The sequence below is a fragment of the Suncus etruscus genome, chromosome 2, assembly GCF_024139225.1.
Source record: "Suncus etruscus isolate mSunEtr1 chromosome 2, mSunEtr1.pri.cur, whole genome shotgun sequence".
Classification (NCBI taxonomy): Eukaryota; Metazoa; Chordata; class Mammalia; order Eulipotyphla; family Soricidae; genus Suncus; species Suncus etruscus.
This window is the reverse complement of record NC_064849.1, coordinates 70,119,771-70,134,311: the sequence shown is the minus strand read 5'-3', so window position 1 is coordinate 70,134,311 and position 14,541 is coordinate 70,119,771. Positions and strand designations below refer to the sequence as shown.

At 33.2% G+C, this 14,541-nt stretch overlaps 2 protein-coding genes and 1 pseudogene across 2 annotated transcripts; all 3 read right to left on the bottom strand.

The window, feature by feature from the left end:
- On the bottom strand, positions 1-8,505 carry LOC126001770 (olfactory receptor 4K1-like). Its single transcript, XM_049769004.1, has 2 exons — positions 8,454-8,505; positions 1-965 (listed from the first exon to the last, which is right to left on the bottom strand). The coding sequence occupies exons 1-2, from the start codon at positions 8,503-8,505 to the stop codon at positions 1-3; spliced, it is 1,017 nt and encodes a 338-aa protein (XP_049624961.1).
- A 2,456-nt stretch (positions 8,506-10,961) lies between these two features.
- On the bottom strand, positions 10,962-11,074 carry LOC126002322 (uncharacterized; annotated as a pseudogene).
- A 2,248-nt stretch (positions 11,075-13,322) lies between these two features.
- LOC126001402 (olfactory receptor 4K1-like) lies at positions 13,323-14,259 on the bottom strand. Its single transcript, XM_049768662.1, is given in 2 exon segments — positions 13,323-13,892; positions 13,894-14,259. Coding segments are annotated over 2 exon segments (936 nt in total).
- Between the last annotated feature and the right edge of the window lie 282 nt (positions 14,260-14,541).

The following is a 14,541-nucleotide window of genomic DNA, read 5'->3' as shown; positions in this document are numbered from 1 at the left end:
CTAAAAGTCCAGCTTAGAACCCACATGTCGGTTCCTTAGTTTTCTCATGGCTTCTTTTACATCTTTATTCCTCAGTGTGTAAATCATAGGGTTGAGGAAAGGAGTAAAAACAGTAAAAAACACAGAGATAAATTTGTCAATTGGGAAGCTTTCAAAGGGCCAAATATAGATGAAGATCAAGGGTCCAAAGAACAGAATCACAACAGTGACATGGGCCGACAAAGTGGAAAGTGCCTTGGATGTCCCACCAGAGGCTTGTCTATGGACAGTAGCAAGGATGATAGTGTATGAAATAAGTAAAAGAAGGAAACATATTAGTGAAAGCAATCCACTGTTGGTGAGCACCAGGATCTCTAAAATGTAAGTATCCAAGCAAGCCAGCTTGATTACAAGAGGAAGGTCACAAAAAAAATTGTCTACTTTGTTGGGTCCACAAAAAGGTAGGTTGACTGTGAATACCAGATGACTGGCTGAATGCAGAATGCCAATGGCCCAGGAGAGACCCACTAGAACTGCACATACCTTTCGACTCATTATAGTCATATAGTGCAAAGGTTTGCATATGGCAATGTATCTGTCATAAGCCATGGCAACAAGAAGTACCATCTCACTCCCCCCAAAAACATGCAAGAAAAATATTTGAGACATGCATCCCTGGAAGCTGATGGTCTTGTGAGAGCTGAGAAAATCTGCAATCATTTTGGGAGTAGCAAATGTAGCCTGACACACATCAATAAAGGAGAGATTGCTAAGTAGGAAGTACATTGGGGAGTGCAAGCGAGAGTCTGTTATTACTGTCAAAATGATAAGAATGTTTCCCAGCACTGCAGCTCCATAAAACACAGAAAAGATGAAGAAAAGGAATAGTTGTAATTCCTGGGAACTGGATAGGCCCAACAAAATGAATTCAGTAACCACTGACTTATTGCTCCATTCTTTAATTGAATCTGGACTGCTGGAGTTGTCTAGAGAGAAAAAGAGAGAAAAAGAATTGAAATGGATATGTATTAGTCCTCTATTTTTCAGGTAAAATAGATCTTTATATTATAATTAATATAAATAAAGTCTAGTACATATGTATATTTATAAATATATAAAGTAATGCATACTTGAGCCAGAGAGATAGCACAGCTGTAGGGCATTTGTCTTGCACAAAGCTGACCCAGGACTGACCTGGGTTCAATGCCTGGCATCCCATATGGTCCCCTAAACCAGCCAGAAGCGATTTCCTGAGCACAGAGCCAGGAGTAATTCCCTGAGCACTACTGGGTCTAGCCCCAAAACCAAAAAAAAAAAAAAAAAGACAATGAATACTAAGTCAGAGAAATAGAACAGCATGTAGAGAACTTGCCTTTAAGGCAGCTAATTCAAATTAATTTTGGGCACCACATATGATCTCCCATGCCCTGCCATGAGTTATCCCTGAGTACAGAGCCAAGAATAAGTCCCGAGCACTGACAGGTTTGGTCCCAAGAAACAAAAGTCATTTTGTATATTATGAATATACAATCTCTATTATTTATATAACTATACTGAATTATCTAAGATTGCTTTGAAATTTTATTTCTAAAACAATATTAAATTATTTAGAATTTTTCTAACACATTCAAAATTGAATAAAAAATAGCTTAATACTTTTTATGTATTCAAATGTGTTTATAAAAATATACAAGATACAGAATAGGAAGATAACTCATGCAGTAGGGCACAAGTTTGGTATGTGCAAAGCTTTTTACTTATCCCCAAAGCTGAATGGTTCCCTGAACACTGCCCCTATAAAAAAAATACATGATCTCAATAAGGCTTACTATTATATACCATACTTACACATTTAGATTAAATATAGATGAAAATGAGCAAATAATACTGGCACCTTTCTTAGGTCAATTGGGAAGATAGAAATAAACCAGTTAAATGGCATTTGAAAAAGAAGTGAGATATGGCCATGTATTTGAGATATCTGCAGTAATAAGACAAGAGAAAAATAATATTTTAACAAATTAAATAATCGTGAGAAACAAATTGCATTTTCCTTTCCATCTTAAAAAAATTATAGGACTGTTAGGTCATTTAGCAGCAAATGTATCTTCATAAAAAATTAAAGCATACCTACTTTAAAATCCAAAATTCTTCCTTTAACATCACATTTTTCTTTTAATTTTTTAAACAATTTTTATATAAGTTGGTTTGATACTATTTATTTTGACCAGCTACCATTTCTTCAAAGATAGGACATTTTATAATCTAGTTAAAATTTATATATATAAGTTTAATTTATTATTATACTTGGTGATTTATTCATCTTTTTACCAATTAGGTTAATATGATTATAACAAAAGTAATTTTCCAAGTCTACAAAACTGCACATTTTATTTAATTGAATAATTCATCAAGTAATATTGAATGTACACAACAAAATTCTAAATCTGGAGAAAAAGAAAGAAAAGAGAAAGAAGGAAATGCTATTGGCCCCCTTTATGTAGCTTAAATATGAGAAAGAGCATTAAAGCTGACAGATATCTTTATTATTAATTTGAAAAGAGAAATAAATATAAATTAAAGGTAAGTGTTATAAAGGAAGCCAATTAGAGGATAGAGAAATGAACCAGGTAGTCAAAAAAAGTCTCAACAGGCAGGCTATAATTCAGCAAAGATTATGAGAAATTAAGAGCAAGTCTGACACAAAAAAGATAGTAAAACATGTGCAATAATTTATTTAGATTAAATAGGCACTCTCTTGGGAAATGGAAGAATTATTTTTGTTTATCAGAAATAAAATGAATGTTTAACATTGTTATTGAATTTACACATGTTTTATTCAGCTTTTTGGAATGATATTCTACTTCATATAAATGTATCTTTAAAGTAAGAAAGTAAATTAAAAACTAGTAATTTAGTTTTCTAGAATATAGATATAACATGTCCATTCCAGATCCTATTCCCCAACTCCATGTGGTCTCCCAAGCACTGTAGGAGTAATCCCTGAGGGAAAATCCAGGGGTAAGCCCTTAGCACCATTGGGTGTGGCCCAAAAACCAAAACCAAAAAACTATCTTCCAGTTTCTAGACTTTTTATATACATCTATGTGTAATTTTGAAAAGCATATTTATAACTATAAATTTACATATTTATAAATGCATGATGGATATTTTATTATTAAAAATAAAATTAGGGGCCAGAGTGATAGCATAGTAGATAAAAAGTGTTTGTCTTGCACGTAACTGATTTCATCATGAACAAATCATATAGTGCCCTGAGCCTGCTAGGAATAATTTCTGAGCCCAGAGTCACGAGTAATGCCTGAACATTGTCTGCCAGGTGTTCCTCCTCAAATAACAAAACAAAAATAGAAATATATAAATAAAAGCAAAATTTAAATAAGTCATTTCCAGAAAAATCTATAAAATACAACTTACGTTATAGCTCACATTATTGTCTTCTTATGAAAACCGGCTGATCTTAAACAATGAATAGCCATATGATTATTGGCACCTGGTTGGTGCCAGGGTGGCAATTGGGCCTCCCCAGGAGGGAGTTGGATTCCTGGTGTTGGTGCCATAAACTGTGCCTAGGCAATTCATTGATGATGGGGATAAATTTTGCTATATAAATTATTAGATTGTGCATGGAGCATTCTTTGAACAATCATACTTTTCCCATCAAGGGTACTAAGTAATATGATAGTGATATCTGTAAGAGGAATCTACCCCATGGCATGTGGTATACCATGTCTCCAGTATCCAGATTCCTTTCTCAGAATCAAACTGACAATGTGGACCTTGCCGTTTAATAGTAAACTAGCTTAGTTTAAAAACAGAAACAAAACCAAAGTTTATGGTGTGCAGTTGCTTATTTCAACAGTCTCTGTGGACATAAGGGCCCGAGCGATGGCGCAGTGGTAGGGCGTTTGCCTTATACGTAGCTGACCAGGACAGACCACAGTCTTTTTCTCTGTCTTTCTGTCTTTCTGTCTTTTTGTTTGTTTTGATTTGGGGCTACATCTGGGGATACTCAGGTGATAACATCCTGCTCTGCATTCAAAGATCATTCCTGGTGGTTTTGGGAAACCAGATGGGATGAGGGAATCAAATCCGGGGAGTCTGCTACATGTGAGACAAACTCCCTAATCACTTGTGTGCCCCTAGTCAGCCTTAATGGAAAAATATACACTTCTAAGATGATCAATGAGATACTTAAAAATAAAATTAAGATTAGAATAAAATAATTAGAATTAAGTAGATTGTAAAATACTAAAATGATGCCAAGCAAGATTCTTTATTGTTATCTTTATCCTTACCCTTGATTACCTTTAGTCTTTTTATTCTTTAGTTCTTACCTCTAAAGAAAAGGAAGTAGGGTGAAGCAGAGAGCAATTTAATTATCTCATGCTAGCTTCTGTAGGTCCTTCAAATTGCTCAGTTTTGACTCACAGACAAAATAATTTACAGGTTTGGTTTATAAAGATGCAAGGCTTGAAAAAGAGTCTATCAAGAAAAAGAAGCAGGATGGCAATAAGTAAATATTTTTATGAGAGGCTGGCTTTTTGTCTCTGTGTCAATTAGTCTGAGTGATGTAACAGCAGCTCTGGTCCCAACCTTGGGTGCAAATGAAGGGATAAGTTGTATTTGTTTATTTTAAAATGTTAGATTTCCATGGTGGGCACTGAATCCTTTTTTTTTTTCTGGAGGGGGACTAGAGTTGGCTAAATAAGTTTGAGGACTTTTAGATGATTAGTCAATGTGGATAAAAGTTTTGGGAAAGTAAAATCTTGATTTTTGTTGCCTTGCTTGTTATGTCACCAATAAATACAAAGATACATTTGTAATTCTGATGCAAGGACATAGAAAATAATAGGAGCTACACAAATATGCTCAAGAGGGAAATAAAAAAGATAAAATTATATTTGATCATTCAGTGTTTATAAAATGCTTAAACAATGATTAGTCATAGAAGAAAGAGCTTCTGCTACTATAATTATACCAACCAATATTTTACAAGCCAATTTCATATGCATTCACACATATAAACATAAATTTAGGCTTAGAGCAGTACCATAAATTAAATATAATTATTATACTATAATAGAGGAAACTTAATCTCAACAGTAAAGTAAGAATCACAAGTAAATCAGCACCAGTGCCTGAATAGCAGTTTAATACATATTTAGCCACATTGTAATGTATAATTAAGGACCTGGTCCTACTTTAAAAATCATATTTTAAAACGGCCTGGTCATAAGACTAAAATTCATAGCCCATTTTTTCTTTAGTTGTTTCTTATTTTTCAGAACTAAATATTACCATGTTTACCTTTATCCCTAATTGGATTTCCTTATCTATCACCTGTGTTATAACTGACAGTAATATACTTCGTTCGAATTTTAAAAATTCACATACAAATTCCAAGTTCTCAGGTTAAAGAACCCACGCTGTCTAAATTATGGTAGTAACTTTAAGCTAGAATGTCTTTAACTTTTTGAGTGATAACATATAGATTCAATTTTTATTTGATTTATTTCAGATTAAATTCTCTTACCAAGTTTGAGAAGAAACCCAGAGGAGCAAGAATAAGTGTAAGAAGAGAAACCTTCAAAATCCTTTCTAAACACACAAACAACTTAGTGAGTCATAGAGTTCATAAAATAAATATATTAAAAGCTATGCCACATATCACCAAATCTTAAATAACCAATCAATATCTTGTGATAGCCAATTAAAAAATACCCTTTGTGAAGTGAAGTCATTTTGCCAGGGGATTTATTAATACAATTCTGATTGCTTTTTCCAAAAACAAGATGGCAACAACTTCTAATTTGCTCCCCTATAATTGTGAGGCATATATCACAGAGGGGACTTGAAAAATAGTTTTCCAAATGCTCACATGAGTACATTTGCTCTCCCAAAATAATTTCTCTCCCTCCGTGATCCATCATTATTGTTTTAAGTTATGGTGCCCATAACAAGAAGCATATATGTTCAGGTCCTGAAGGAGATTATATCAGAATAAAACAAATCTGTTAGCAGGCCTAAGACAATTAGAATTTTGTTTTCTCTAATCTTTCATTTCATCCTTTTCAGGGAAATATTTATTTTTTCAAAAGTTATATCTTGGGGACCTGGAGAGATAGCGGTGTTTGCCTTGCAAGCAGCCGATCCAGGACCTAAGGTGGTTGGTTCAAATCCCGGTGTCCCATATGGTCCCCCATGCCTGCCAGGAGCTATTTCTGAGCAGAGAGCCAGGAGTAACCCCTGAGCACCGCCGGGTGTGGCCCAAAAAACAAAAACAAAAACAAAAGTTATATCTTAATATGCTACATAAATTGAGTAGTTTAATATCATTTATCAATAATAAAATATAATTAACACATTAAAATTATAAAAATATTAGTTAGTTATAACTGGGTAAAATTGCTAAAATACATGCACATCTAATGTTTCTATGTTGTGGAGATATACCTCCAAGTTGTAGTAGGACTGACAAGCCCTACAGAGAAGATCAATAAAAGAGAGAGAAATGCTAATATTGAAACAGTGAGTTTGCAAGAAATTTTGCTGAGTCAATTAAAGAATCCCAGGCTTTGCTGGTATTTTTGTTGGAATAATTAAGTTTATTTTTGACATCTCTTTGTTATTTTAGAGGTATTTAAATTCTTTTGCTTCAAAATCTTTTTTCTTTCTGTCCTTTACTAAGTAATCATATTTCTAATAGCCCAGTGATTTAGTCAGACAACTATCTCCCATCATTTTTCCTCATTTTATTATTTAGTACAATTTGTCTTCTAAAATATCTTGTAATAAATTTAAGAATTTATTAAATATGTTTACTCTAACTTTCTTGTCTAAATCTTTGTTATATTTATCCTTAAATGTTTCAAATTTACTCTCAATATTAGATCTCAAACCTAATAGTAAATTTCTGCACAAAATTTCTCTTGTATGATTTTTAAAGATAAAATAAAATCAGACTTATTCAGGTAACATGAAAATGGTGAATTATTTCATTGTTCTAGGAATAAAATAGAATCAATTTGGACTCATTATTTTACGTTTTATGTCGTAGCTTTCAACCTCATCTCTATTCACTCTGCTCAGTCACTAAATTTTTTAATCATTAAATATCTTATTCACTAAACTTCTAAAATTCTTCTTCACACTACTCCTTTCCAATTTTGTGTAGTTTATTTTCTTTTTGCTATCTGAACTTTTTTCTCCCCTTTGGATCTTCAAAAGTTATGGCCTTCTCATATTTCAGATATTATGTAAGAGATTATTATACCAAACAAAATATTTGGAAAATTCTTCCCACTTCTTTACTTCTAATTTTTCCCGTTCACAGCTTATTTTCTCCTTTTGTAACACTCATCATAATTTTATTTTATTTTATAGTATTTTTTCTTCTCTTATCTACTCCATTACTGGAAGATTTTCATGGGTAAGAACTGAATCTCTCTGGATTATATTGCATTTCTAGTACCTGAAACATAATCTAGGAAGTAGTAGCCTATCAAATAATAATTGTAATTAATTAAATTGAAAACATATATGTGACTATGAGATCTTAAAATGTCGTATAGATGGGATCATGTGTTCTCTTTATACTGAGTTTCTTATTGACTAATGTAGAAGGGGTTATTTTGCCATTTTCATTCAAGCTATTGCTTTAATATTTATTGACTTAATATCTGATTCCTTTTCAAGATATTTTTATTTAAAGCGTTGTGATTTACAAAGTCATTCATAATTGAGTTTTAGACATACAATGCTTCAGCACCAATCCCACCTCTAGTGTAAACCTCGCTTCATCATGTTTCCAGAGTCCATCACACGCTCCCATCATCTTCCCTAGATTGCCATCATAACAGGTCTGTTTTAAAGTTTAGTTGGTAAAGTTCGGTTCTAATAATTTAATTGTTGTTGACTCAGTAGCTTGGATATTTAGTTCTGTCCTTTCTTTTTTGTTTTGCTTTAGTTTGGTTTTTAGGCCACACCCAGTGATACTAAGGGTTACTCTTGGCTCTGCACTCAGAAATTGCTCCAGGCAGGTTCAGGGGATCATATGGGATGCCTGGTATTGAACCCCGGTTCATGCCTGGTCTGCCACTTGCCAAGTAAACACCCCACCAATGTGCTATAGCTCCAGCCCCAGTTCTGTCCTTTCTTAACACCACCAGTGCACCTGAGTTCTTTGACCCTTGTACCCCATTATTTCATATTAGACAAATGTATTTTTATTTCATTTATATTTTATTATTTATTTAAAAGTCAATTTTATTTGAAATAACTGTTCAATATTTTACTGTTAATATGTTAATATGTTTAATATTTATGTGCTAGTATTTAAGCATTTGACACTGAAAATTATTATACACCACCACCAAAGTGTCAAAAACTCCACACAACTATCTCTAAGTTATTCCAAATTCACCTCATCACTTTCATTCAGCTCTCCATACTTGTAATGTCAGTTGTCTTGTCAGCATTCAAGGGTTTGTTTTTACTAGACATTGTCCATTCCCTTTCTTTTTCTTTCTTTCTTTCTTTCTTTCTTTCTTTCTTTCTTTCTTTCTTTCTTCTTTCTTTCTTTCTTTCTTTCTCTCTCTCTTTCTCTCTCTCTTTCTCTCTTTCTTTCTCTTTCTTTCTTTCTTTCTTCCTTTCTTTCTTTCTTCCTTTCTTTCTTTCTTTCTTTCTTTCTTTCCTTTCCTTTCTTTCCTTTCTTTCTTTTCTTTTCTTTCTTTATTTCTTTATTTCTTTCTTTCTTTCTTTCTTTCTTTCTTTCTTTCTTTCTTTATTTCTTTCTTTCTTTCTTTCTTTCTTTCTTTCTTTCTTTCTTTCTTTCTTTCTTTCTTTCTTTCTTTCTTTCTTTCTTTCTTTCTTTCTTTCTTCTTTCTTTCTTTCTTTCTTTCTTTCAATATCACATCCAAATGAATAGATGTTGTATTTATCCTTTCTATACAGGGATATATTCTTGCATATGGCCCTGGGTAGATATACCTGTTTTTTGTTTGCTTTTTTGGGGGGTGTTTGGTTTTGGGGACACAACCGGTGATGCTTAGGGGTTATTTGCCGCAGATCGCTCAGTCATCGGAGGGCAGCACCAGGGTCCTCCTCTGAAGACAGGTGGGCCAGGGCTCAGTATAACAAAAGACTGTAAGTATTGGGTACTGAAAAGTGGCTAAGAGCTTTGACCTGAGCCTCTGCTACAGAGCAACTGCATTTATTTCTCTAGGTTATTTATACATCTATCAGCAGAATATTGGCAAAAAATTAAAATACATCAAATTGCAGGTTCCTCATTTTGACATATATTTAACACATATTAGCAATTTTCTAGGCATGCTAACTTTATCAAGAATTAGATCTAATCTTATGATTTCTAAGCAATGGCACTCTGGTGGTTGTCCTTATTTACTATATGACCTAAGACTAGTGGTTAATCTTTGCTTGATTTTAGAAGCCTGGCCAGCCTGAGCTGTGAGTAAGATTTTTGTTATATTTTAATATATTATAGATCCACCATTTTAAATATATGTCTGGGGGATCCAAGTTTAGGTTTCCAATCATGCACTACCTTGGTCCAAGCCTTCCACATCCTTCTTTATTTGCTTTTTTTTTTTTAAAAAAGCTCCTGTGTAAGATTACCATAAAGAGCCCTTGCTCTTTTTAATATAATAGGACACTCTTTTTCCTTCATGTGCCACTCATCTTACACTCCTGTATAAGGTAAGGGATCAGATGTACTTAATTCTATGGTAAGTGGGCCATAGTTTAGACATATAGGTGGTTCCCATCATTCACCCTGTATTAGATATAATCATTGTGTGCCTTGCTTTTTCTTAGGAACATAAGAAATCTTGTTTTCTTTTACTTATCTATTTCTGCCTTATTATAGGAATATCCATATGAATCAGTCACAGTCCTTAAAGTGTCTATGAGAGATTCTTCTACTTGTAACTGATTCAAATCTAAATGATTCTTACTTTTATTATTCTTAAAAAATATTAGTGATAGCTTTTAAACAAAATTCCTTTATTTTTTTCTATAGGTTTTTTTTTTTTTTTTTTTTTTGGTTTTTGGGCCACACCCGTTGACGCTCAGGGGTTACTCCTGGCTATGTGCTCAGAAGTTGCTCCTGGCTTGGGGGACCATATGGGACACCGGGGGATCGAACCGCGGTCCGTCCAAGGCTAGCGCAGGCAAGGCAGGCACCTTACCTTTAGCGTCACTGCCCGGCCCCTAAGTTTTTTTTTTTCTAAGAAATCACTTTTAGGTGCTTCTGTGATTCATAAGATTATTAACGAGCTTTCGAATGGTTATATTATGAGTTTCTATAGAACCCAGTATTCCCAGTTTACTGTAGCATGGAATAAGAACAATCATCATCATTGTTCCCAGAAGCAGTTAATGACGTGGGGAATATTTTCTTGTTCCAGGACCGCCTATGACTGCTCCAGGAGACTAACTTTCTTGAAGCTTTTGCCTCAGGTTCGAGAGCATGACTTCCACCACGTCACATGGACTCCACTGGAGCTGCTGTGGCAGTTACTCCTGACTATGCACTCAGAAAATGCTCCTGGTTTGGAGGACCATATAGGATGCTGTGGGACCGAACCGCAGTCCTTCCTATGTCAGCCACGTGAAAGGCAAATGTCTTACTGCTGTGCCACTGCTCCAGACCCAGATCTACCTGTTATATTATCTTTCTGGCCCCGATTTTGCTCTTTTTATACTTGCACTTTCTTATCAGATTTTATGCTTATTTATAGTTCTAGTGTCACTTGCATTATATTAACAGAAAATATATTCATATGCTTTGTTCAGTTTTCTTCCAGCTTATTAGTCATTTACTAATTAGCTTGAAATAATTCTCTTCCAGAGAAAGATTTTTAAAACATTATTTTTTACCTAGTTTGACTTTTCACTCTATTAGTTGTAAGATTTTTTAAAAAATGTTTTTATAATTTATTTTTATGGAACACTTCATGAATTTGCTTGTCATCCTTGCACAGGAGCCATGCTAATCTTCTCTGTATCGTTCCATATACTAAAATAGTATACGTGCTGCCGAAGCAAGCACTACAATTTATTTTCAAAGTTAGTTATATGTTAGAGCCATGCAGGGAGATTAAAAGTAAATATATATCCAATGGTGTAGAGAGAATTAAAATGTAGTTAAAAACTGGAAGACTCTGTAGTGCTATGAACAATTGACTAAATAAAACTTTAAAAATTTATAAATTTGGGGCCAGAGAAGTGGCGCAAGTGGTAGGGCATCTGTCTTGCATGCGCTAACCTAGGATGGACCCCGGCCTCCCATATGGTCCCCTAAGCCAGAAGTAATTTCTGAACACATAGCCAGGAGTAACCCCTAAGTGTCACCAGGTGTGGCCCCAAAACAAACAAAATTTAAAATTTTTAACTTTTCTTCTCTTCCTTTCTTTTCATTCTCTTTTGTTTGTTTTGACCCACATATGGGCTTATTCTTTTCTTTGCACTCAGGGAATCAAATCTGGATTAGCCATATGCAAGGCAAGTGTCCTTCCTATATATAACCCATCCAAAATATTTTTATTCCCCTCTAACTAAACCTTTCTCTCATAGACCATTCATTTAGCATACAATTACTGAATCAGAAAGTATTACTTGATATTCATGGGTATTATCAAAACCTTTCCATTTTTACAGCGAAAAAATTTTAAAAGAAAATTTAAAACCTACTAGCAATATAGGGTCTGGAGCAATAGCGCAGTGGTAGGGTGTTTGCCTTGCACGTGGCTGATCCAGGACAGACTGAGGTTCTATCCCCCAGCCTTCCATATGGACCCCCAAGCCAGGAATGATTTCTGAGCACATAGTCAGGAGTTAATACCTGAGTGTCACTGGGTGTGGCCCAAAAACCAAAACCAAAACAAACAAACACCCTACTACCAATATAATGACTTTCTTAATGTTTATTGTACATATAAAATGCTTTTGTCACTTTATGAAAGTAAAAATATTAGTAAAGCTAAAAAAATTAAACAAGCTAAAAGTGAAATTTCAGCAAGAGTTAGACAAATAAAATTATAGCTCAAAAATGGTATGTGTATATTTAAAATGCAGCTCATATAATATTTTCATGGCTTAGCATATAGAGACAATATCTATATGTCTATATATATACACATATAAACAGTACTGAAATATTATAATATAGTTGTAATACTGAGTTTGATATATTTTTACTATTTTGGGGACACAAATCTTTTCTTGTAGTTTATAATGCATTTATTTTTGTCAGAATAAAATTTCCAAAATGCAATTTATAGGGAAGATACATAAGAAAAAATTGGCTAGATAGTGAAAAAATAAATGGTAGGCATAGAAATTTTACTACAAAAAATTATAAAAATGTTACATTTTATTCATGGCTTAAGAAAATACAGATAAACAAATTTTAGATTTGTTTTGAGCTGTAAATAACAATAGCCAATTTATTTCAATTTAATCTTAATGTAGAGATGAAATTAATTTTTATATAAACTTAATGTGCAGACTGAGATAAGATTGGCATGACTTTATTTGTTGTTTTTGGTTTTCTTTTTCTTTTTTAAAAAATAAAATCTCTTAAATTATTTATTCAAAACATGATGCCTTGCAAAGAATTTCACAGGTGTAGATTTCAGTAACTGATCCAAATACTTTCAACCAATTTATCCTACTTAAAAACAAGTAGAATCCAAAAATAGATGCATATACTGCTGTTATCATTTAAAAGTCTTGATAAAGAATCATAATGAATATAAATATATGTCAAGTTATATAAAAGAAAACAGAAAAGTTCTAAAACATAGTACCATACAGTATTACAATTAAGAACATGACAAAATATTAAGACAATGTAACAATTGTATATTAATGAGGTAAAATTCCATGTTTATAACATGACTTTTCCAAAGAAGTCAACATTTGAAACATATGAATGACAAGATAAAAATACCACAGACTTAACTTGATTGTTCATTTTAATAGCAAATCACAAAAATATTATGTATTTAATTAATGAGAACCAAGTTTGGTAGCACATAACAATGTTGATTGGAATCTAAATTATTTTAGTGCTTTTAGATTTTAATTCATATTTTTAATTTACAACTTTGAATTATAAATAAAGATGAATAAATTAAATGTATAAAATAAAACAAAATTGAATTGTTATAAATTTATTAAGACAAAAATACAATTGAACAACTCAATACCCATATCATTGGCAAAATATTGCCATAAGTAGGCACCAGTAGAGGTACTTCATTCCTATTTAGGATCATGGATCTTCAGTGAAAATCTTAACTTTTCCAGGAACTCACATGGCGATTCCTCAACTTTCGCATGGCAGATTTAACATCTTCATTCCTCAGAGAGTAGATTATAGGGTTCAACAAGGGTGTACAAACAGTGTAGAAAACAGAAAGGTACTTGTCCACAGGAAGTCTGCTAAAAGGCCATATGTAGAAATAAATACAAGGCCCAAAAAAAAGAATAACCACTGTGATGTGGGCAGTTAGTGTAGAAAGTGCCTTGGAAGAGCCACTGGAGGATCTGCGCCTGACAGTTACCAAGATAATGGTGTATGAAACAATTAAAGCCAGAAAACAACTGAGTGATATTAGGCCACTGTTAGTTAGGGTCAAAATTTCCATTTCATATGTATCCATGCAAGCCAACTCTATCACCAGAGGGAGGTCACAAAAAAAGCTATCTACCTCATTGGGACCACAGAAAGGTAGGTCAACTGTAAAAACCAAGTGACTCACAGAATGAAGAATACCCACAGACCAGGAAATAATCACAAAAATTATACAGAGTTTTTGAGTCATAATTGTGCTATAGTGCAGGGGCTTACAGATGGCTATAAAATCTGTCATATGCCATACCTACAAGCAGCATCATCTCACTTCCAACAAAACTATGAAGAAGGAAGATCTGGGCCATGCATCCTTCGAAGGAGATTGTTTTGTGTTCCACAAAGAAGTCTATAAGCATCTTAGGTGTGGCGAAATTGGATTGGCAGATATCAATGAAAGAAAGATTACTGAGCAGGAAGTACATAGGAGAGTTCAAGTGGGAGTCAGACAAAATAATAACAATAATCAGAATATTTCCCAGAACTGATGCCACATACACTATAAAGAAAATGAAAAACAAAAAAATCTGAAGTTCCCATGAATTAGAGAGTCCCAGAAGCACAAACTCAGATACCACTGATTCATTTGTATGAGCCATGAATCCAAGCTAATCACCTAAATAAAAAAAATGAGTAAAATATCACAATTATTTGTACTGGATATAATATACAACATAAACATACATACAACATAAACATGATAAAATTTGGATTAAAATTTAAATATTATGTATGTATATAGTTAACTACATCCTAATTAATAGTTTTAGTTTCTATGGAATGTGTCAGAAGAATAAAAAGAGAAAACTGATTATGGATTCTATCATAATGTAGAAGATAGAAATCCCATATTTAAAAATAAAATTATTAAAATAGAAACA